Below are 24,358 nucleotides of genomic sequence, written 5' to 3'. Positions count from 1 at the left end.
AAGGAAATGCCAACAGTTTGCCATTTAGGCCTATACTGCAGTCATTGTAGTTTGTATTTCTTTGCCATTTAAATACAGCAGTATCTTGTGCAAAATCAAAAATGTAAAAAAGGATTAACACCTACTGCAAGTTGGAAACGAGCTCAATTTGAAAAGTGTTGAAATGATTGTTTTGTACTAAATGTTACACTTCTGTTTGGATACTTGGTTTTCTGCTAGGCTCAATTACCAAATTTCTTTACCCTACATTTGGGGACCTGAGCAATCCTATATAGCTCTTATTGTGTGCTAGTAATTGCAAAACAAAGCATGTGAAATGTTTTAAAATGATCCCAGGAAAAATGTTCAACTTCAGGTGAACACTCGGCCATCCTCGTGAAAGTGACCTTTTTTGCTGTTTCACTATAGGTAAAGTATTTCAGATTACTGTATTAGAGTTTAACAGATTGGACAAACATAATGGAAGAATCTACTGCAATACTACAGAGTCAAACAGTACAATACTATTTAATAGTTTTAATTAAGATAATGCAACCTTTATTTACAAAACGTATTACTTCATGCCATGCGTCATGATTCTGTAAAAGAATCAATGCTTCAAGTTTTACAAGTATAACTTCTTAAAAAAAGAAAAGCAAGCAAACAGAACTGACAAGTTTAAAACAAATTAGACAACCGCCTACGAATTCTGAAACTGCTAAAAAGAGACAGAGTACACATATTACAGCAGTATGCACAGAGAAACTGTACACTAATTCTAGAACATGACTTTCAAATGCTCAAGTGGTTAGGAAGCCTAAAGTATATACAAATAGTTTGTGCCACAATACTTAACAAAAAAAGTCCACTTATTATACATGAAAATGGTTTATACACTTAGGCCCAAAAAAGGAGCCAATATCTATGAAGAAATTTACTTCAACTGAGAGTGAGGCTGAAGGTAGTTTTATTTGCGATTGCTCTTTATTCTTTCTAGCCTCTTTTTCAAGTCATCAAGGTTAGCGGCAGTGGTAGTGCTGCCCATTCCACTCTGCACATGCGATTGGTTGGACTCCAGTTCCTGATGATAGTGCTCCCGAGATTCCTTCAGCTGCGAAAGCTTACTGTGAAGCATGTCTGTGGAGGAAGCAACTGTGGGTACTGTTGGCTTGGAGAGCAGAGATGTCAAAGGAGGCCTCTCTTCCTGCTGCTGCCATGGACAAAGAGATAAGGGACTAAGGATGTCTTGTAACACATTGAAATGTGGAAGAGAGGTACAGAGCAAATTAAATAACTTAAGGAGGTTGATGCATTGTGTGGTTACTATAAGCTTACTGATTTGAAGAATTTAGCCAAGCCACAGTCTTTGATGTGCACTTGGGAGAAGTGTTGTTCTCATTGAGAAAACAAATATGACAAACACTGTAGCACCTCAATGAAGCCATTTTAATACTTTGAGCATTGAGATTTATTGTGCTATAAGAACTGAGAAACCCAAAACATTTCAATAAAGTACAACAATACCTTAGAATTATTCTCCAGTCCATGACGCTGTCTTAGTATTTTTAACCTCTCCAAATACACAGCTGGCTTAACTTCCTCGCCATTTGTATTTGCAGGTACAGAACTTGAGGTTGGCACATATGTAGTAGTTTCTGTACTGTGTTGAGGAATTCCTAAGAAACATGCAACAGCAAGGTAAGAAAACCTAGCAAACTTATATTAAATGTGTTAAACCAATAAGGAAAGCAATGGAAAACATTGATTTAAGCTATATGAAATCAATAGTAATTCTCAAAGGTGAAGTTTTAAAATTGGACATGGATAAAAGGCTTGCTTCCCCTTCATAAGATTTAAACTTGCATTGTGTCCTTTGCATCAAAAGTAATACCTGTATTTGAAGTCTGAATTCTTCCCTTGCCCTCCCGTTCAGACTCTATCATGCGGAGGCCTCTTTCAACATAACTCTGGAAGAACTGAGAGGTGTTTTTCAAGAAAGGCTCAATATCTGCATCAGAGTACTTCTGCTTGTATTCATAAAGTTCTGTGAGCCCCTGTAAACAAAATAACCAAGTTACAGATTCTGGAAATAATAAACATTCACAAAAGCAGAACAAGCAAGGAAGTAAGAGAAAACTCCCTTTCAGATTCTGACAGACTACTATCCAAAGACCGCAAGACAAAAATCAGTTTAATAAAATGTGCAAAAAAGCAGCAAGAGCATTCCAATATGTTTAGTTTTTGTACCGCATTTCTTGCTAAATTGAGAATTTAACAATCACTAACTCCTTTTCATGATTAGATCAAAGAAACAAGGAACTTCTACTCAACTGAATGCCAATAAACCAAACCTGTATTTAACATGTAATGATCGGATTCTAATATTTCCTATAATTCAAGTTTAAGATTTTCAACCTAGAAAGTTATCAAATTGATGAATTAACAACTGGAAAACATTTAAGCTGTTTTGCCCAGGCAGAGATCAAACCATTTATTGTTGTATAATCATTTGTAGAAAATGTTCAAAAATTCAGTACCACAGCTATCACACAATGAGAAGACCAAATAAAACATTACCTCTTTTGTATTTTCCTTGGAACCAATCTTCTTAAAAATTTCTGACAGTATATCACTTACTTTTGCTTTAGACATCTTTTCGTCCTACAAGCAAACAGAAAAAGCACACAAGAAAATGAGCTGATTTATATTTAAGATTAATGAAATTCAGGTTTTGAGCAATGTTTATTTATTAGTGAGAGCAAGATTTAATTTTAGAAGATAAAAAGTAAATGCAAATGCTTTGAGCCCTTAATGAACGCACTGCTCTGATGGCTCCTTTCTCAGTATCCTTTTCCGACTTTGTGTTGGAAGGATCAATGGAGTGTTTCACAACCCGCCTAAGATGTACTTCCAGTTCAGATTCATTCTTGTTTTCAATCATGGTCAGGTGATCCAAGATCTGTACATGGAAAAAAAATTGATCATGAAAAAATGTGAAGACATTAAAAATCACAGCTCTGCAACATTTTAGCACCTATGCTTTGTAGGAATTCTAGATAACTGCTAAAATCTAGGATTTCTTAATGACTTACATGGAAAAGAATTTAAAAGCATACCTTTGATCCAGTTAATCGGCACAAAGTATGTAACAGTGTTTTAAGGGTTCGGTGAGGAACATCACTTTTTAGTTGCTTCAGCTTCTCTTTGGGGAAGATTTTCATGAAATTGTGAACATCTAACAGGATTCTGTCAAGATTTATGTTATTGATGGTCTCTGGAAGGAGTCGAATCATACGCCACAAGCACTGTGGACCATAACACAAGGTAAAAATTAGAAAACATTACAAATGTGCATGCATCTTTTATTACATCTAAAGTTGAAGGGAAAAAATCCACTTGGCAACACGTACAAAGTCAGTCTGATATTGAAAATTTGAATTACCTTCATCACAAGTTCTGAAAACTTTGGAGAACTTGCTGTAGCAAGGAGACTGTCCTGTAGCAGTACAAGGAGTGCACTACCAAAAAAAGCAAATGAAAAACACTTCACACATCTAAATTTTAATCACGTCATAAAACCTCAAAATAAAAATGTCTGAGCAACGGTGCTAAATTATTCAAGATATGAAGCACTATTACAAACAAATGAGGAAGATGAAATTACCTCAGAATGTTGGTCTGATCCGACTTCTCCAAAACTTTCACAACCAGCAAGTTCACCGATCTAATAAGTTGCTGTCCATCTTCTAAGTCTTCCACTCGAGTATCCAACATCAGTGTGATCAGCCCATGCATCAGGTCCTTTAGAACACCCATCGATGCTTCCCGAGCCAAACTCTCCATGTAGAACAGCTAAAAAAGGCAGAAGACAAGCAAACATTTGTTCTTGTGTGCACAGAATTCATTTAGGTACCTTTAACTTCATCTCCACATTTTCATAGGAAATAACTAAAAGTGGGTTCATGTTGATTTATCTATTCTCAAATTTGCTTATATCTAGGAAGGGTGCAAGGATACCCTTGACAGGTTCTGTCCATCAAACAAGACATACAGACAGAAACCTAAAGACCATTAAACTAGTATCATGTCGGAAGAAAACCAGAGCATCCGGCAAAACCCCACAGGAATGTGCCAATTCCACAAAGAAGGCTGCCCTGGCCTATAACTGAACCCAGGTCCCAAGAGTTGCTGAGTAACTTAAGTAATTTTTTTAATAGCCAATTGAAATAAGAGGCTACAAATGACATTTCAGATGACTGGATTTGGATTCAGACATTACAATGAATTCAACTGTATGCAAGTCAGATGGCCCCTGTGCACATGGGCTTGTCATCAGGAATCTGATTGAAGCTGCTCTGCCACTGCAAAGCTGCTCCAACAGCTGGTGCAACTCATCACTCTTGCATACAATGATCTCAAAAGCAAAGAATGAAAAACATCCTGTGGCAGTATAGGAAAGTTATAAAAAAGCTGGTGACTATGAAACAAACTGACAAATCCAGTTGCAAAAATCCAGCCAACCCAAAAGAGTAAGAGAAGTTTGAGGAATGAAATCATGTCTATATGAACGTATATGCAGCACATCATTCCAGCACTTACTGAAAGCATATTCCCAATTATGCAGCTGTACAGTTTGACAATGTCTTCCTTATCCTGTCTCTCATCAGCCATGTGTGTGTTGTAGATCAGACGAAGCTGCATAAACGTTGCAATCAGGAACTGATCAATGTGCCCTGACATTGCTTCTGCCTTATCCTCTTGCCTCAACACCTCATCAATCTTGGGATTAAAACAGAGAAATTAATAAACAAACTGAAAGGGATATTGAAATGTACATTTACACACAGATCCTAATGAAAATGAACCCAGTATACCTGTGCCAAAGCCTGAATGCTTGTGTTTATGTCTCCACTTGCTACTTGTGAGATGACAAAATTAATAGTGGAGGCTGTACTACTGTGCAGGTCATCAAAATGTGGGGAAACGGCACGAACCCTACAGAAAGAAACAAAAGCTGAGTTACCTGGAAAAATAGACCTAATCTGACAGACTGTCAATCCATTGAAAAGAACTATGAAAAAAACTAACCTTCCAGGAAAACTGAATTATTTAAAAGTCACTATAGCCATCATCACCGTTCAAGAAACATGCCAATGAATTCTTTATGAAATAATTCTCCCAGGGAAAAAGTACATTACATACTTGTCTTCCATATAGATTTTACACTTCAGAAAAAAGATTGAGATATAACTTACTTGGGCTCTGGTATCATGACTGGCTCTAAAAGCTCATCCAGTTTATGCTGTACCAAGTCAGGTAGCTCACTGACTCTGGTGTGATCGTTTTCAATGACATCGAGATCTAGCTGGAACTCTTTAGGAACTGAAGGAGCAGACTGTTCAGGATGTGCATTCTGAGTTCGTGCTTGACTATTAAGGAAAAAACACTTATTTGTAGTCATAATATAATTACAAAAAAATACAAAGACTAAAAAATACTCTAATGGGCTTAAAGAATTAACTCCTGTTGGAACAAAAAACCTAATGCCATTGTTACATTTAAGCCAGCTTCATTTTTACAAATATGTAAGGAAATAAATTTCATCTGAATTTTTATACTTACGTTCTATATGTACGATACATAATTCTGTCCATGGAAAGCAGTGAAAGAAGTCAGAAAGCACACTTAAAAGAATAAGTTTAGGATTGAAAGTCATGCAGTTATAAAAAGCACGTATATGAGGAACGTTTATAACAGCACAAGCACAGACCCTCAGATGTTAATATGAAAAAAGCAAGAAGTATAAAGATTTACAGTGGTGTCTTCAAATTCCCAAGCAAAAAAAGAACTTTCACATACTTTAGTTTTGAAGGTACTTCATCTTGGGGTGGCTTCCGCATTAAACTTGCGTTTGGATTTCCTGGTTGTGGTCTCTGGGGCTTCTCCTCCACTTGCTTCACGGGTGGAGGGGCTTTCTTGGCAGAGCGTTTAATTCTCTCTTCTAACATACTCATTTCCTTTTCTGAAAGCTGTGAAATTTCAGCGGGAAAAAAAATCTCAGGACTGGATACCTATGCATGGGTATTGAAGTTCGGGAGAAGCCAATACACAGATCAAATCTGAATTACATTTCTTGTTGTAAATAATGCAATTTTCAAAGCAACTGACACTTCACAACCATTTGATATTTACTGCTGACCCATTTACAAATGGCAGAACTTCAAAGTTGGAACAGCAATGAATAGTTCCTTTTAAAAAGCCACCAGATTGCTTTCACACAGACCACAGATTTTTGTTTGTTGTTGAATTGTTTTTAAGTATAATTTCAATTTTAAAGGCTAGCAACATTTTTACAAATTATTCAACGTGCAAGTTAAAATACATTGATTTTCACAGGGGACTAGAAAATATGCAACAGCAAAAGAAAACACGCACAGAGGGAGAATTTGCTTTCATTGAGCTCACCCATACTACTTACATTTCCAATCAGTTTGAAAACCTGTTCTCCACAAACATTATACACAGCAACCACAGTGTTGAGTGCAGCATTGCGGACAGAGGTATCCCGATCACCAATATGGACTGCAATTTCTTTAAGTGCTTTTGCTGGTGTAGGTTGGCAAACATTCATCCCATACGATTCAACTAAACAGCCCAATTCCTCCAAACATTCTGCGGGAGAGTGGAAAATGTGTCAGTCTTATGGGAAACAACAAAAATGTAAAACTTTACATTTTTATAAAAATTGAAATTTTCCCAAATATTGCTTCATTTTTTGAAGAAGGGGAACCGAAACTTAAACTACTTTTCTACATGCCAACATGTAAGGTTCTAGCACAACCCCATTAATGACATCCCACAAACGTACCAGCTCTCTGCTTCGAATTCTTTGACTTTGTCCCCTCCATTAAAAATGTGAAGACTTTGCTGGCAGGATAAACCTTACACAACATGTTGAGGATGGCACGCACATCTTTACGAACCACATCCTTTGATTCTCCAACCTTTGGGAAACCATAAAAATAAATGGAAAATTAAATGAAAAGATGTTCAGTTGTGCAAGACAGATGACTTAGACCATTGTGCACGTCATCAGGGATAATATTCGCTATTAAAAAACACTTAATATTCTTAGAAACTTTTCACTTGGACAAATTTATCAAATTCAAGTAATGTGCAAATGGCAATCTGCATCCATTATATTCTTTCAGTTTGTTCCACATTCAATTAAAAAAAATGAAAAGGGACACGTACTTTGAGTATTAGGTACGGGACAAAAGAAGAAGCCTCATATTCTGTAAGGTGATAGTTCTCCCTGCTGAGCATAGCAAAAAGTAGCTTCAGGTACTCCAGTGCCTTCATCAGAACACTGGTGTTTGTGTCAAAGAATCGCAGAGTAAACCATTTCAGAATCAGGTCCAGACAACCTATTGTAGCATCTTTTTCCTCTTCCATGTGCTGTAAAATCAAGACAAGCAACTGACATCCACATTGAATTACAGTAGAAAAAAGACAGACGCATGTAATTAAATTGCAGAACATAAAAATACATTCAAATAGGAACAGCAACCAGTTTTATTAATATAGACAACAATAAGACGTACCTCAATCATAGCTGACAAAGCTTTGATGTGGTGCTGGAAGTCAAAATGGTACAACTCATCTTGAAGCCATTTTGCAAGACAGGTGGCCATCTGAGTTTTCAACTGCTCAACATATTCATCTCGAGGAGTGATGAAGTTCCATTTCAAAATCTACATGGAAAAATACTGGTTTTTACACTTTGTTCTGCTACGATCAACAAGAGAAATACAATAATCAAATGCACTTTACATTTTTGCCAAGTGTAACAAATTAACTTTACCTTGAGTCCTTTCTCCTCTTTTATTCTCTGCTCTTTTCCATTGGGGACCAAAATGAACATGGGGCCAGACTTGTCATCCTCTTCTTTGACATTAGGCTTCACCACTGGAGCCTTCTTCCCAGCAGCAGCCTGGAAAGAAACAGAAAAGTGAACTGGATGAAGCAATGCACTTTCTGTAAAAATTGAAAGAACAAATGTTACATCTTTGCAAAGTGGAATCAATTATGTTTTTACACCTCACCCGTGCAATAAATAATGCCCTGTAAACAGTGAATGAACTGCAGAAATGCTCCTCTGACTAATCCCCCCTCACCTGTGATTCTACACAGGCCATACAGTGGTATACAGGAGGATAGGCACTGATTGGAGACCTATTAAATCCCTGACCAATGTTAGCACAAGCCTGTAGGCACCCTACATATCCAGGTACGGAGGAGGTTATGGTTTCTTGCACTGGGAGCTGAATACCTGGCTAACTACTACCATCCCTACCCCCAGTGATGCTACTGATGAACTATCAGTGCACTGCCACTTGGGAACTCCAGTCCTAGAAGGGGAAGTGAAATGAGGCAGGCAATGTCTTTTCTTTTTACATTGCCTATGTAGTCCTGGGCTACGATGTGCAAGCTAGTGCCTAGATAAGTGAACGTTAAGGAGTGCTCCAACCTCAGTCTAAAATAAACTAAAAAAAGATGTGCTCACCCACTTTGAGATGTTAATTCCCCGTGAGAGCCCTATGAAAACTACAAGCATTATCATGCAAGTGATGTAAGACTATGCAGTCCTTCCTTGAAACTGAAATTTGTACCTGTTTACTTGGCTTTCCTTTTGATTGTCTGTTAGGTTTATTGAGACTATTATCCTTTTCCATTGAATCATTGACATCTTGCGAAGCTTTCTACCAACAAAAAAATGACCATTTGCTGATGAACCAAAAAATCATTATTCCTTCTTTCAGAAATTATGGGGTTTAATTTGTAAAGATCATACAAGGAAGCTTTCAGGGATTAAGTATAGTTTTGGGTAATCCCTTGACTAGGAGTCACAGTTCTGCTCAAAACAGATAATGCAGAGATAAATTTGTTTTCCTAAAAGGAAGAAGTATCCCATCTGAAAAACGTGAAAACAGACTGCTTAAATGTCACTCACTTGTAAGTGATGGAAAACAAAATTCAGTGCACTGCGCACACAAATTCACTGAAAATGTCTTAAGCTTCGAGAAAGATGTGCTGCTATGCAACAGTACATGAATAAAACAAGAAAAAACCCTACAGTAAACCTCCTAAACAAATCAGAACAATTACACATTAAGAATTCTACCAAAACATCTGGTGGACCTGAATAAAAGGCTTACACACAGATCTCAGATTAATTGGAGAACTATTCTCATGCACTAAGTCCTAAAGCTAGACTACTCAGGTCCTTATGTATACAGGAGCACATTAAAAACCATTCACAGGAAGTGAAGTGAATACAATTTACACAGGGCAGAAGTTATATCCTGAAGCAGTGTATTTATAGATGGCACGTGAGGCATAGAATCCAAGACAAACTTAAGCCTATTTACAGTACCTAAGACGATACCTCAGTAAAGCTTTATATTTATCTAAACTCGTTAAAAATAAAAATTCTGATGTTGCCAGAAAAATCCTTGCTCTGTTAGATGGGAAATTTCTGACATTCCTAATGCAAGCCAGAAATAATGCTAAGGCTTCGTTCACTCAAAGAGTTTAATTTCAACACCAAAGAACCTGAAATAAACTTTCAGCTATTGATAGGAGCGAATAAATCTACTGAATGCGTAGCATTTGTTAAGTGACCCTGAGTTGAAAACTTAGTACGTTATCTAAATCCACAACCGGAATGTTCATTAGCACAATTGATTTGGAACTGCCTATTACAGAACTTTCGTTAAAAAAAATTGGGAATAGGCCAATAGGACTTAATTACTTTAAGATAGAGATCAAGTATAATTGCATATTAATTAAATCTACAGGTACACCACATTTCAGTGCATAAGAATAGTTAGAAACCTAGGTAGGCCCTCATTTTAGCTACAAATTGAGTCACATAAGCAACAGGGAAAATGAAACTCAGACCTGAGAGGACAAGCAGGTGTAGTTGACCAGATTATAGACTGTGAAGGCGGTAGTTGATTAATAATGTAATTTAAAAACTAATACAATGTTTCAAACAGCCAATTACAAAATACTTTAAAGTACTACCTAGAAAAGTTATAGGTACATGTGATTTGTATTTGCTGAAGTTTTATAGTAAACGACATTAATAAATTCATAATTCTAATAAATCAAAGAGACAACTGATTTTTATGAAGCCCGTGAGTTACTTACCTTCCCTTTGACAGCTGCTGGCTTGGTCTTTTTTGAATCAGGTTTAGAATCAGCAATACCGATCCCAGAATCATCGCTGACAGACTGGGGTTTAGTGGGACCTAGCAATAATAAACAGTTAGCATATTAAGTTAGTACATTATATTTTATTAAAACTACTTTTTTGTATAGCATCAAAAGAAACCATTGTTGCTGCAACCAGCTATCTTTCTTCTGATATATTATTAAACAGACATGGTTTATGCCAAAGAAATTATAATTAGTAGGACTGATCAAAGGAGGCCATTGGGAGTCAACTGTAAAACTTATAGGCTAGTAGTGTGGCCAATACTGAAAGCAAAACAAGCTAGATTTGTGACATGTTTTGCGTCAGGCTGCAGTCAAGTGCAGTATTGTAACAATGCCCCTTAGAAAAAGGGTAAAAGGATCACTATTTTCAACCTTAACCTGAAATGATACTTTAACCACATGATTTTCACAATGTGCCTTGATGACTTTTTTTTTTTAAATGTAGCGTCACCACAAAGATGTCAATGTGCCTTCCATATCTGTAACAGTACGTGAACTAACCTGCAGCTTGTTTTGCAGCTGGAGCTGTGCCTCCTGATTTGGAAGGTCCAGCTTTTGCAGGAGCAGCTGGCTTGGCTGGCATGATGGCCCTTGCCTTTTCAAGCATGCCTACAACCTGGTCCTTGGAAGCAGTCTTGGAAAAATAATACATTAGAGATACAGTCTGAGTAGAACTAATGTCATCATTACACTGAGTGGTTCTAGCTTAAGAGTGCACTGATAGAAATAATCAACTACCCAACAGTCATTCACCATTAGGTTTCAGCAGTATGCATTACAGACTGAATCAATACCTGGGTTATTATTTTAGTACCTTTAATTTGCCTGTTGCTTTCAGCATCTTCTCATATCCAAGATGCATCATGAATGTTGGAAGAGCATCTTGAGCTTTCTTTCTTACATCTCCATTTCGGTCTTCAAGACAGGCATAAAGGTAGGGCACGCAAAACATTAGGTCTGGCGAAACAGTGCGCAGTGTTGGAAGCTTCTCTGCCAGCCAACCCAATACCTGTAAAAGGGCACCAACACATTACATGTCATTTTTCAGATCACTTCTGCCTTTGTCATGCAGGCCAAATATAATGTGGTCTTTTAAAAAAAAAATCGTTTCGTTTTCAAAACTGAGGACAGGATCAATAGTAACAATCATGACTCTCACCATGGTCTGGGCACTTACACCCAAATTACTACAACACACTGAAAATCAGAGAAAATATACTCATATTCTGTGGAAATGTGACAGCAGTTCAAATCTTCAAAACCCAAATAGACATTAAAGTGCACATTTCCAACTATTTTGGTTTTCTTCCCCCCCATGTAATAGCTTATTACATAAATTGTAATAGCTTTATTTGAAAAACTGCTCAACCATTTTTTGAAAATTCACAGATCTTGAAAGGGGATTTGTGTTGTTAAATGAACAAAATGCAAAAGTTATAAATCCAGGAAAGCTATACTAAACATGTATTTCACAGCTGTTCATACCTCCTGCCTTAAAAATGGGTTTTCCTTCTTCAGCTCCTCAGACAGATCCTCTCCCTCCAGCCACTCCTTCATGCCAGTTTGTTCCACCCATGCATTGAGTGTTGTCAGGGCAGCAGCTCTAACATTGCTCTAAAAGACCAAGTTAGTCACAAAAGATCCTAAATCTATAGCTTGGCTTGCTTTAACAAACAAGTGTTTCAATAAAATGCGTACCTTACTGTCCCCAAGCACAGTGATAATGGAGATTCCCAGACTTTTTACATGCTGTTTGAGGCCTGGGCCCAAGGCTGTAGCCATCTGCTGTAGAATAGTTAATGTCTGTTGCACCTGCATAAGAAAAGTGTGCAGAACTCAATATTCTTGATCACTAATGCAAGGTAAAGATTTTGACTCCCTTTTAAATGCTTGCTAAAACCCTTTGCATCGTGTTACACATTATCATTATATATAAGGAGCAAGTAATAGGTTTAATTCCATGCTGAAAAGAGAAGAAAGAAAACCGTTTCGGCCGTGGAGCCTTCTTCAGAAGCCACCTGAAGAAGGCTCCACGGCCGAAATGTGTTTTCTTTCTTCTCTTTTCAGCATGGAATAAACCTATTACTTGCTCCTTTGCAGCCAACACATGAACTACTATAATTTTATATATATATAATACATGTATATTATAAATACAGCCACCTGAGTTACTATCATTATATATAAACAAAGTTTAGTAACCATACCAGGATCTTATTGGAGTCATTAAGGCGGCCTTTAAGCGCAATAGGAAGCTCTCCGATATTTGGCTGAATAAATTTGGCCTCATTAAGCACTGCTGTCAATTCATCAAGCCCTTCCTTTCGGATTTTCCAGTTTTTATCCCCAATCTTGGACACCAGCTCTGAAGTAATCTTGTCACTGTACAAAAAAAAACATCAGGGAGGAAATCACTCCTTTATACAGTCAAAATTCAAGACCCTTAAAACCTAGAAATTTAATTTTGTATAAAAGACCTTCACAAATAATAAAAATTATGAAGGAGTAACACTATAGTGTTTCATAACATTCCCGAAATAAAAAAACAAACCATATGTCCGATCTTGGCAAAAGGTCCATGATATCGTTTCCACCTTCCTCTTCCTGCTCTTCCTTCTCCTCCACCTCTTCCTCTCCTCCCTTTTTAGTTCCCCTAAAGGGTGCTGGCGGTGACTGGCCTTGCATCTGCAGAAACAGATAACTCAACCAATTAAGAAAAAAGCTTGGAATAAAGTGCAGAAAAGCTTGTATTCTAACCTCTTTGAGAAATAAACTTACAGAAACGGTACTGAACAGTATACATTACCACAGCCTATTTAATACAGAGGATATTACAAAACCTAACGAGAAATGAAATAATGACAGTATTTACTATAGTTTTGCTGGATTGATCCATAACTGAAAGAAAATGTTGAAAGGCAGATTATATGGTTGCTGAATGATCTACTGCATCAATATTATATTCAGTATAATAGGAAAACTCTTACACTTTCCAGATGCCGAGAAAAAATTGAACTTCAGAACACTATTTAATGCATTCATTAAATTAAAAAGTATCTTACTTTTTCAAATTCTGCATCAATCTGTGCTAGTAAGGCGGGCTTCTCATCTTCAAAAAACATTCGTAGAGGTGCTCCCATGTACAAGTACATCACTCCAAGCAGGGAGATGGCAGCTGTTCTTACAGCCTGGAGGAAAGAATTTAGTGTGCTGCTCAGAAGCTAAAAACTTACTCATTGGTTAAAGTGAAAATTTTTATTTATAACCTGTGTACTAGTCAAAGTCCATAACAATGTGGGTATTGAGAATTATTTTTCTAAAGTCATACTAAAAACTGGATATACTTACAGGATTTGTTGCACCCAAAGCGGTCTTCACATTATTAATAAAAGCTTTGACATTTATTCTGCAAAAAAAAAAATAAAGCTCGCTGTAGCTCAAACTTGACAGCTAAAGCACTCAAATAATTTTTCCCCATACAGTATATACAGAAACTATGATTAGTTTCAACTTACCCTCCAAAACCAAATTCCTTCATTGCATTTGCTAACCAGTTCAAAGTTTCAGCTTGGTTTTTAGGATTCTTCTGTGCAAATGCCAATGAGACAACCTGCAACATTTGAATGGTTTAATTCATAATACACTTGTATTCACAAATTTTAGAGGTTTAAAAAGTGTACTTTACATAGCAGTCAGCATATAGTCTACATGTAAATACCAATAGTACTTTAAAATCTCATCAGCAGCACTGACCTGTTCAGCAGTCCACGGCAAAGAGCAAGCCTCTCCTATTGCAGTGAGGGCCTCTTTAGATTTAGCGCCACATTTCACATCACCTATTTTATCCACTAAGCCGTCAAGGACAACAAAAGCAGAGGTTTTAGAGAAAACCCCCTTTTGAGCAACCAGTCCAACAATGTGCAGCTTCATCTGCATCACCTACAAATCAAAATATAAATTAGGAAACAACACTAAAAGTTCCATTGTTTTATCGGTGTTTACAATTACAGAACACGAAATACCTGAAAGTTTGTCTCCTTCCATCCTGGTTTCTTTGCCAGCATCCTTACCAGAGCCTGACAGGGCATTTCATTTCTGTCCATCTGCTCTACAGCCTGAAAATAAACAAGAAAATACTCTGCAGAGTGTATTTTACAGATATTCTAAAAATAAGACTGACCATTGAAGACACTGCCAAAAATGCGTAAAAGGTCCAAATATATAAATGTGGGTTGTGGAAAATGATAGGCTATGGAAATAAAACTTTGAAATGCACATTACACTGTCTCTAAACCTCAGTCAAGAAAGTTTAAGACGGGGGGGGGGGGGGGGCTCAGCCTTACCCTCTGAAATTCCTCCATACTGGCCAGTCTCTCTTTCCAGTTACCACTGTCCAAAAGCTGCATACAAGAAGCAGGAAGCACAGCAGCAGCTTTCTCTTCACAAACTTCAATCTGTCAAAAACAGAAGCCAGAGTGACTCAAATGTGACCAAATGTTTGGTGAAATTTGAGGTGTTTCCGCCTGAAACATAATAGTGCCTCAACCTTTATAAATGGACCTACAAGCAGGAAATCAATCTTGCGAGTGGGAATCACTGCCCCTTCACAAAACCTGCATCCCTACAAATGACATCTAGCGCCCATAATGTTTGCTCAGGAAGCTAACAGCTACTTGGTGAAAAGTTCTGTCTAGAGCAATACTTGGAATCTGTATTTAAATAGGAGTGGTACCCTGAGCCCAATGTTTCCAACAGATGTAGCCTGTGAGCAAGTTTATGCCATCAGAAAATTGAAGTGCATCTCTTCATTTCAAAATGTCCAACCAGTGGATAACAACATTTTTACTTACAGAGAGTTCAGCCTCCACTACTTCTTTTGTCTCTGTTGCTTTCTTTCCCTTCACACCAGCAGCAGCTGCTGCTGAAGGTTTTCCCTTCTTGGGAGGCCCAGTACCCTTAGGGGGAAAAATAAAGTAAGGAAACTACTATACAATACTCTCAGAGCACATCAAAAGTATGACTACAGCATTCACTCAGTATAAAAAAGAAAAAAAAACAGGACTTAAACATGCATATGAGGGATGAATGCATCTGGTGATCTGAATGAATTCTGGCTGTGACAGGACTTGTGTATGTTTATCCTCATCCCTCACCAAGACTAAAAAACTGAAAAATGTTGCAAAAGCCAAGTGTGGGAAACATGCTGCCCCTACTCTTTACTCCTTACCTTGGAAATAGGTGCCTTTTTGGAAGGCGCTGCTGACTTGGCAGGTGCTTCAGCTGCTGGCTCTGGCTTTGCAACAGGTTTCTCCTTCTTCTCTGTTCCTCCTGCACTTTTCTTCCCACCTGCCAATTCTACCTTCTCAGCACACTCTTTAATCTATTAAAAAAAGGCATTACTGCAGTCTTTAAAAATAACCACTTCTAAGCAATGGGGCTGGCCAAAATTAGACAAATATACAATTATAAGGTGACAAAGACATATCAATTCTTACACTGTGTGCTCTTTTTTCCCCCAAGACACAAAGAAATACCAGCAAGAACTCCTGAGCTTCTAAACTCAACTGTTAATCTATTGAACTATTTTGAATTCACTGCTTACCTTGTCAAGTTTGAGCTTGTCAACATCTGTCAAAAATGGATTCACAGCTTTCTCTCCAACTACTTTCATTGCTGTACCAAGAGCTTCAAAAGCAGCATCCCTTACTTCTGGAGCTGAATCATTAATTTGCTGCACCACAAGAAAATATTTGTATTAATTTTGGACACTACTGACTTAATTTGACTGGGCACTTTAACAGTTCATTATGAATTCATTAAGCATGCCTCGCTGTACACAATACCTTAAGAAGTGCAGCACAAAATGGTTTCAAGAGACCTTTTGGCAGTGTAGAAGGGGTGCAGTGTCGAAAGCTTCTTGCAAGAAATAAAGATGCCTGCTGCTTAATTGAAGGATTTTTATTGTCCATCACGGCCAGAACATCTTCACTGACATTCTGCAGAGTCGTCTATAAAATGGAAAGAAAAAGTGAGCAATCTATACCAATAGAAATTACCAACAGTTTAGAACATAAGTTTATATATATAATCATAAGAACCAAAAGTCTACAAAAATAAGTGCATGAAGGGATTTGCAAAACTCAGAATTTGAAATACATCTGGGAAAAGGGTATGATACTTACAGTAAGGAACACTGCATCAATGGCCTCCTGTAATGCCTGTACCACCTGAGGCTTCTTCTCTTTGAACTTTTCTAAAATTGTTGGCACCACCTTGAAAATGTAAATAGTCCCATTTATTGATTAATTATGTTTTAGTCCCATTAAACAATCCATCAGCTAGTTTCTTGATACCTTTTAAGTTGACGAAATAAATAATGATCTTATGAAACCGAACACTGAGTTAATACCTAATCGTCTTAGCAATAGCCATAAACACAAAGCAGGGTGGTAATCCTGAGCAAGAAGCTGTAACTCAAGAACATTGGAAAACAAACTTACATGGCCTGCATATGTCCCAAATTTCTTTCTGAGACCACTGGCCAGCGCGGCAAGACATTTTGCTGCTAATGCAACAAGCATGACATTTGTGTCCTTTCCAATAACCTACAAAATGTAAGCAAAAAAAAATACATTAGCATTGTCATCTTTCTCACTAAAAGATTAGTATCATAATTAAAGCACAATTCTTACCTTTTTAAGTGCTCTGACCACATCCCCAAAGTCTCCATTTTCTATTTTGGGATTTTTTGTTAAGACCTCTAAGGCTTCCAAAGCCTCTTTCCTCTCTTGCCATTTCTTTGCCTCCTAGAGATAAGAAAACAGAACAAGAAAATCAGATACATTGCATTTTACAAAAAAAATGTTTTTAAGAGACCTCATCTACACACTAAGTAAATTCAACATCTTACCCAGATCTCATGATTCATGTAACCAAAAGTAACAAGTACATACACTTTCTTTCAGCATTTCACAACAAACATGCAATTTAGCTTTCTCTCATGGTTAACAGTGAGCTGAATTGCTCAATTTGTTCCAATACTTTTAAACTTTCTCATGAACAGTTACATATTAGAATTATCTTCTTTATGCTAATTTTAAACCAATAATGTGCAGTCAGCTTCATATAAAAATGTGATGTTTAAAATTATTAACTTACAATCTTCTCATAAAAATCTTTAGGTAATTTTGAAAGGATCTCCACTGCTTCAAGTAGCTCATAAGGATCAACCTGAGGGGCAGATTCTTCATCATCTCCTAAAAATAAAACGGAGAAGGCCAAAGGTAAGATACAATACACTTTTAGCATGACACAAATAGTTCATTTCCAAAATTTTCCCAGACCAGTAACTAATTCATTATTACATTTATATCTGCTTGATGTACACAATACAGGCCTATAAATATAAAACAGTCTGCATATCCCTTTATCCAGTTCTATAATTCAAAACTTGACAGAATTAATAAATGTACCACACCCCAAAGAGAATTACGGAAACATTACAAAGGCCAGCAGCACAAAACTACTACAATCTTACCATCAACTTCATCTGCACCTGCTGCCTGCTGCTGTTCAAACTTTACTTTCAGATCCTGTTGGGAGCGAAGGAATCTGGACTGTTTTGGAGCCGAAGGAGGCACCTTTACCCACTCCTCTTCTAGATCTTTTAGCTGAGGGGGTGGGGAAACATTAGTCACTTCATGTAATTCGGAAAAAAAGCTATCCATTCAAGGAAAGCATCAGCAGTACCATCCTAACAAAATGGGACTTGCAATATTGAAGTAAACAAAGGCAACCTTGACAATAAAACTAAACAGTTATTGTCTTTGAGGCAGCCATGTTACAATAGGGTTCCTTCCCAGATAGCAACTGTCACATGTAGTTCTGTGCAAAATACAAGACACTTAGCATTACACATTTTATCCAATTTGGCTTGACAAATTTACCTGTACAGAATTAATGTTCTGGAGGGGTGGTCGCAAAGCATCACGAATCCACTTATAGATTTCCACCGCAAACATTTTGGCCTCGTCTCGAACCGCTTTTTCTCGTGATTCAAATAATTTTGGCAATATTTTAATTATTGGCTTCAGGGTAACAATTTTTGAACCAAATTCACTAGAGGAGAAAAAAAACATACAAAAAATAAGTTAAAACAGGGACTAGCTTTAAAAATGTTTCTAGAAGATTTTTCTTCAGATTGGTTGCAATCATTTTTAAACACACTTAGTCAATAGACAGAAGAGGTCTGAATTTCAGAGGTTTAGTTCTTGCAATGCAAAACCTAAATGGGGATAATTAAAAGTAAACATACTCACCTAAGTGCTTTCCTTAATGTTTCAACACATGCTACAATAATCTTAGGATTTTTGTTATCCAGTCCTTTTAGCAGTTCCTCTTGAACAGCCTCACCCTTTTCAATCTCAATGTACATCAGGCAGATTTCTGTCCCAAGTTCTTTTGCCCTAGCTTTGGGCTGGTTGAAAACTTTACTGACAACTCCAGAGACCACCTCCCCAGTTGTTCTAAAAAGAAAACACAAGGGAAGCTTTTTAAAGTTTAATCTATAAAGGGCTAAAGCATTTAAATATAACTTTAATAAAGGCAGTAAGACCACCAATTGTTCAATACATAAAACATCACAATACAAAAAGTGTCCATTTTGTATGTGACCAGAGTGAAACCAAGTACAAAACATTATCAGTGAGAAAGTATTGGATAAGCACTAAAAATATTTCACATCAACAAAATTTAAATGGAACTTCATAGCTCAGTGGAATATCCGTGAGACTTTGCACAAAAGCACTAGGTACTGAAAAAGGAAGGTTCTAGCAAAAGACCAATGCCAAAAGACCACTATAGAATACTATGCCTGATTCTGAAAATAACATCAACAACCTCTCTTGTGAGTTAAAACTTGAAACGTAGTCCCCAGGCTTCTGAGGAATAGATGCACATAAACCCTTTATTTCAGGGCACATCACACAGTAGCTGGATTTGATGTTTTTCTTACAATTATTTTTAGCAGATTACAAACTCCATTTTCACATGGATGAAATACTGTATGCCTCTGATCAGAGAACCTGACATTTTAAAAAGATCCAGCAGCTTGTTTATGCCATGAAAGAATTACACAGTTTAATCACACCCAAATAAAACTCTAAAAAATACTGAAATGAGATACTTACCTTCCTGCAACATGAGCATTTTCAATATAGGCAAGTGCTGCTTCCAGGCCTTTCAATTGAGCCACTGCATTTGAGTCTGTAACAAATTTCTTTACCAATCCAAGGTATTTGGACCATTCTGGGCTCTTTTCATCCTCAATTCTCTGAAATAATTTCACAGCCTCCTCGTATCCATTTAATCTTGCCTTCCAAAGCTGGGAAAAAAGGCAGCATTATGATTAAAAAAAACTTCCAAAAGCTTTTGAGTCAATTCAGTCCATCTGTAGACTAGCACAACTAGTTACACTAAAAGATAGTTAAATGCAAAGTGCATGAACTTTGACATCTCATTCTGGACAAATTTCCAACACCAACTTTTTACATTTCAATGTGGGTTAAAATTTCAATAGAATAACATACACAATATCTCAACTTATGAATTATACACAAATATGATGAAGCTGAAGCTTGAGAAAAGTACTGCATATAGAAAAATGCCATAAGCCCTTAATCATTGTGCACCCCATTTTGCTACATCATTAAAATTTAGAAGTAACCAGTTAAATATTCTATAGTGATGAGCTACTAGTAAATAAAAACTTAAACAAATCACCTTATGTTCACATTTTTGATCAATAGGCAACTTCATCCATTCACTGTCATCCCCCATGGTAGTATTTTCTCACTTAAGACTTGCTGAAAAATAAAGTTTCACACTTCAGTCATTCTAAATCTGACCAGCATGGGAACAGGAAGTCCAGCAAAAAGCAATGTTGATCATTTCTTCATCACAATAACTCATTTGAAGTGTTATATACATTTTTGGGAATTAATGCAAACATTAAAAAATGTAGTGCATTTTAGTAACTATCATATGGGTTAAGCAGTCTCCTGTCCTTTACTTCACCCAACCAATGAAGTACAGCACACAGCTGGGTGGCACAAGGCAGCTATTATGCAAGTGTAGCTCCAAAACAGCAGATAAGTGATAAACTCCTTCACCATACACCGTTAATCGGTTGTATAATGTTGAAAATTACAATCTAGTGAATATTGGCTTACTCCAAGTTCTAATACAAAAATGTATTATTTTCACATAGCCAGTATGATTAGAGATTATCACCTGGCATTAATCCAAGAGCTATAGAAGTTCAAAACATGATAAATTAAAATTCTGAAAGAAATTGAAACATTCTCCATGCTGGAAGCAAGCAGATCCATATACCTAAAACAGTTTTCCAAGTCCAGATGTTTATGCTATTGAGCTTACAAGCTGTACAACACAAATTTCTTTCAGTTTGGAAAGAAGCTACAATGTCATTACAGATCCAAGCTATTAATAGTATTTTAGGAAAACTACTTAATTGGCACTGTACATGACAAGCTGGCAAGCATAACATATTTCATTGACAAATTGCTTGTTGCCATAGTACATTCAAGTTGTCTTGCTTGTTCTATGCTACTAATTAAAAAAAAAGATGAAAACTACATATGGCATATATTAAAAGTTACAATGACCTCCAACAACCACAAACTCTTAAAAGGCTGACATAACATTCTGTGAAGTATGTTGCTGGATATTTAATCATCTTGCAACCCATATTCTGATGCAAGGTTTTGACTGCATTTACTAATCACTTGTATAAAATGTTTATCCATACAGATTGTTCTGCATGTGCAAGATGTAACCCAGAATTGATTAGGGGATTCCTGACTAATTGCAGTCTTCTTGGATAATTTACATGGGTCAAAGTAACAGATGTGTAAAAAACGAACCATTACTTTTCTCAAAATAAGTCCAAAGATCTCTTGATTTTTAAATCTTACTGACCTTATTCTTTCAGACATTCAAGACCAATGCACACATTCCAAATTGTTTTTCTTACAGGAGTGAAACGTAGCAGTGAGAATTCTTTGATATATCTACTATATAATAAACACAAAATGCTTCTTAACGGTCTCCAGTTTCGACTTTCATATTGATCTAAACATAAATGGTTTAAATTGCTTTTAACGTGAAGTCCACCTGAGCAACTGTAGTAATGAAGCATCATCAGTTAATAAGGACAGGACATATATAAAAACCGACATGAAACCTGATTCCAGACATATTGGGACGTAAATGAGTTAAAGTATACAAAACGTGTAATTAAAGACACCTATACAAATTCAGTAATATAATATTCACCGCTTTTGATTTACCTTGTTCAAAGAAATTTTCCTAGACTGATTCTTGATTTATGGCGTACTTGAAATGCGAATTTCAACCAAAGCTCCTACTTGGGAGAAACGGGGGCACTTCGTATTATGTACAGACTAGAAACTGAGGCAGTCATTTAAATTCGCACAGATAATGCATACAAAAATCCATGCACAAGTATAACAACGCAGTATGTACAGCAGACCTTCCTCTTAAAAAAAAACGATGTAAGGTCACAATATGATGAAGATGCTCAAAACGTACATTGCGGCGTCCCTCGTATCCGCTTAAAACAACGCAATGCACTCGCCGTTTCGAAATTATATCGAGATATTTCGGTGTCGGCAGAATTTGAAGAGCTGATCCTTCTATGGCTCTTATCCCTCTGCAAGCATCTCTCCCCGAGAAAGAAGAAAGAGCCCAGGCAGGGCCCTGCCTAGTCTTCGAGCCCAGCCAACGTAAACACGATCGACAACAGCACCCAGCCCTTTTCACAAACAACGACCTAGCAACCGGAGCATAGTCTTTCAAGGAGAGGGAAAAAAATCCTTCCCGAACGAAAATGCACAACCCCGTTGCATGTTTACAGGATAACAGACCGGCTATTGTTTGACACAAAAGCAATAACGCCTACCAGGCCCTGAAAACGCAGTAACACCCCAGCTAAGCGCAGTTGCATGAAGCGAAACCTTGGGCCCAGCAAAACACGGGAGCTTTGATTTAATAATCGCATTCGGTGTTGTATGAATAATATCCGATTTCGCTACTTACATTGTCTTTAAAGCGGGGCAGTGTGATGATATTTTAGTGCCGAGTTGTGATCATTACTCTTCGAGGTCTGAAACGCCTCTGAGGGCGGAGACTCGGAGGGAGGGGCTCAGGCGAGCAGGGAGCAACCTGAACTGACCATTTAAACCACAGGCGCAGCGCTCCGCTCTCTAAAAAAAGGCGACTGCACACAATCAGGGGAAGAGCACAGTGTAATTAAACCCAACTGGGTGAAAGGGAAGGGGAGAATAAAAAGTGTTCGAACGCCGCGATGTCAAATGAGCAAATTGTTCTTTCCGAGATTTGGCCGTAAGAATAATCCCTGCTACCACTACTCAGTTTCACGTTTCAAGGGAGTTGATGTCCCCCCATCTCACACAAAAAAAAATCAGAACCTTTACAAATCAAGAGCCTAGAACCGTGGTTAATGTTTAAGAGTTTTCTTATTGCAGAGACATCAGGCTTAACATACGACAGCCATTTACAAAGATGATGAACCTGTATTCATCATTTAAAGCACCTCCCTTCTCTAGCTACTGCCGAAGAACATGCTTTGAGGCTATCAATGGTCAACTAATCGTATATAAATGTGTATAATTAAGCCACATCTTCACAAAACATGACTAAGCAATATCAAAACAATCTGTGTCTACAAAATGAAGGTGTAAGGAAGAATTAGAAATTAAAAATAGTTTAAGAGTGCAAATGTTAGCAATAAGTCCCGAGTCAAATGAGCCAACTATCACTAACTGCATAGGAAGGAAATCTAGACAAATCCTTTCCAATACTCGAATCACAATCTGCTGAATTAAGCACGTTTTTGACAAAATAACCCACTTGGACAAGAAAATATAAAGTACCTACGCTAAAAACGTTAAATAATTTTACGGTACATTTCAGAGATATTTATATTTACAACAAAACCTTCCTCAATGACCAATAATCGAGGCATTAGGAACTGTTACTTTTTATTTATGGGCAATATATTGCTGGGGATTATAGAAATAATCACGTCCAACACTCCAGTCCAAACCGTGACACGTTTAGAAAACGAACGAGAGCTGATCTGTGTTAAGTCCAAAGGCCTGAGCAGTTCAGTCGTGAATGGCACTGAACTGACATGGGTAAGACATCAGACACGAGTAAGAAAAGGAGAATTTTAGGTAGGCTGTTTTTGGAAAGGGCGAGTGGGGTGTCTGGTCTGTTAAAAAAGCCTCCCTCAACCGAATACCCCTGAAGATTAACGTGACTATACCCTTTGGAGACTAAATGAAAACCAGTACTTAAGGTCGTATGTATATTCCAAACTTCGATTTTCAAACACAAAAAATATTTCATTAAAGGAGAAAAGCTCATCGCATCGCCGCATAACTAATCTCATCAGACGGAAGAAAGAGTACGTTCCTTTACAGTTTACAAAAACATACGAAATAAAAGCTTACCTACAAAGCGCCCAGTTTAGATTATACTATATTTTAAAAGGAGCTTAAAAATTAAAAAAATAAAGTGCTCGTTCTGCTTTTCCTTTTTACCACGGTACGTTACTCCCTCTCTGTTGCTGTAGGATATCCTCCGTTTGAAAATACCAGTGTTGCAGCAAGGCCGACGCTGATTGGTTGAAGCCGAAAGCCTGCACGCTGCACCGTGATTGGCCATTTTGAATCCGAGCTGAGGTTTGGCGCTGTGCTGCAATGCAGGCTCGGGGGGAGGAGAGGAGGGATTCGGCCAATTGCGTGTTTCTCAACCCTGGTCTTGGAGGATTTTCTCGTCTTCCAGCTTTTGGCACATCTCTGCTCTTAATCAGTTTGTTTTTCAATGGAACTCTAAATGATTGTTGAGCCCCTTTTATTCATCTGTTGAGAATTAATTTTTCAGCCTCAGAGTCTTTTTTGGGGGGTGCAGAACGGTTAAAAAGGTCTAATTGAAGTAAGTTCAAGTAAGGGGAGTCTATTAGCCTCAG

At 37.4% G+C, this 24,358-nt stretch overlaps 1 protein-coding gene and 1 non-coding gene across 11 annotated transcripts; both read right to left on the bottom strand.

Annotated features, from left to right (window-relative positions):
- Positions 1-501: 501 nt before the first annotated feature.
- On the bottom strand, positions 502-23,976 carry ckap5 (cytoskeleton associated protein 5). Of its 10 annotated transcripts, none has more exons than XM_015339368.2 (46): positions 23,841-23,976; positions 20,044-20,126; positions 19,452-19,645; positions 18,582-18,788; positions 18,210-18,381; positions 17,801-17,933; positions 17,422-17,519; positions 16,956-17,069; positions 16,764-16,868; positions 16,446-16,535; positions 16,107-16,271; positions 15,866-15,994; positions 15,491-15,643; positions 15,114-15,218; positions 14,607-14,717; positions 14,286-14,378; positions 14,017-14,202; positions 13,779-13,873; positions 13,612-13,669; positions 13,326-13,451; positions 12,815-12,948; positions 12,471-12,645; positions 11,962-12,075; positions 11,749-11,877; positions 11,078-11,272; positions 10,765-10,897; positions 10,195-10,295; positions 8,652-8,741; positions 7,844-7,972; positions 7,584-7,733; positions 7,234-7,437; positions 6,848-6,983; positions 6,458-6,651; positions 5,839-6,008; positions 5,602-5,625; positions 5,235-5,408; positions 4,854-4,974; positions 4,579-4,758; positions 3,644-3,831; positions 3,422-3,497; positions 3,096-3,284; positions 2,801-2,938; positions 2,557-2,640; positions 1,871-2,033; positions 1,504-1,655; positions 502-1,189 (listed from the first exon to the last, which is right to left on the bottom strand). In XM_015339368.2, the coding sequence occupies exons 2-46, from the start codon at positions 20,098-20,100 to the stop codon at positions 947-949; spliced, it is 6,177 nt and encodes a 2,058-aa protein (XP_015194854.2). In that variant the 5' UTR covers positions 20,101-20,126; positions 23,841-23,976; the 3' UTR covers positions 502-946. The 10 variants fall into 10 exon arrangements, with proteins under 10 accessions (XP_015194854.2, XP_015194853.2, XP_015194856.2 ...); XM_015339367.2 differs by lacking the exon at positions 23,841-23,976 and adding an exon at positions 22,402-22,510; XM_015339370.2 differs by lacking the exon at positions 23,841-23,976 and adding an exon at positions 22,402-22,510 and having other exon boundaries at positions 502-1,186.
- LOC138224470 (small nucleolar RNA SNORD67) lies at positions 4,275-4,384 on the bottom strand. Its single transcript, XR_011182957.1, has one exon. It is a non-coding gene; the product is annotated as a small nucleolar RNA SNORD67 (small nucleolar RNA).
- Positions 23,977-24,358: the final 382 nt, after the last annotated feature.

Source organism: Lepisosteus oculatus, chromosome 21, assembly GCF_040954835.1.
Source record: "Lepisosteus oculatus isolate fLepOcu1 chromosome 21, fLepOcu1.hap2, whole genome shotgun sequence".
NCBI classification, from domain to species: Eukaryota; Metazoa; Chordata; class Actinopteri; order Semionotiformes; family Lepisosteidae; genus Lepisosteus; species Lepisosteus oculatus.
The sequence above is the reverse complement of the archived record's forward strand: the minus strand, read 5'-3'. Positions and strand labels throughout refer to the sequence as shown.

Bases quoted from the DNA above. Each gene is read 5' to 3' on its own strand.
- ckap5 (XM_015339368.2), bottom strand. From the start codon at position 20,100: ATGGGGGATGACAGTGAATGGATGAAGTTGCCTATTGATCAAAAATGT. The intron at 3,498-3,643 runs GTAATTTCATCT...TTTTTTTGGTAG, and splicing joins GATCAGACCAACATTCTGAG to TGCACTCCTTGTACTGCTAC. The intron at 3,285-3,421 runs GTAATTCAAATT...TATGGTCCACAG, and splicing joins TTTCAGAACTTGTGATGAAG to TGCTTGTGGCGTATGATTCG.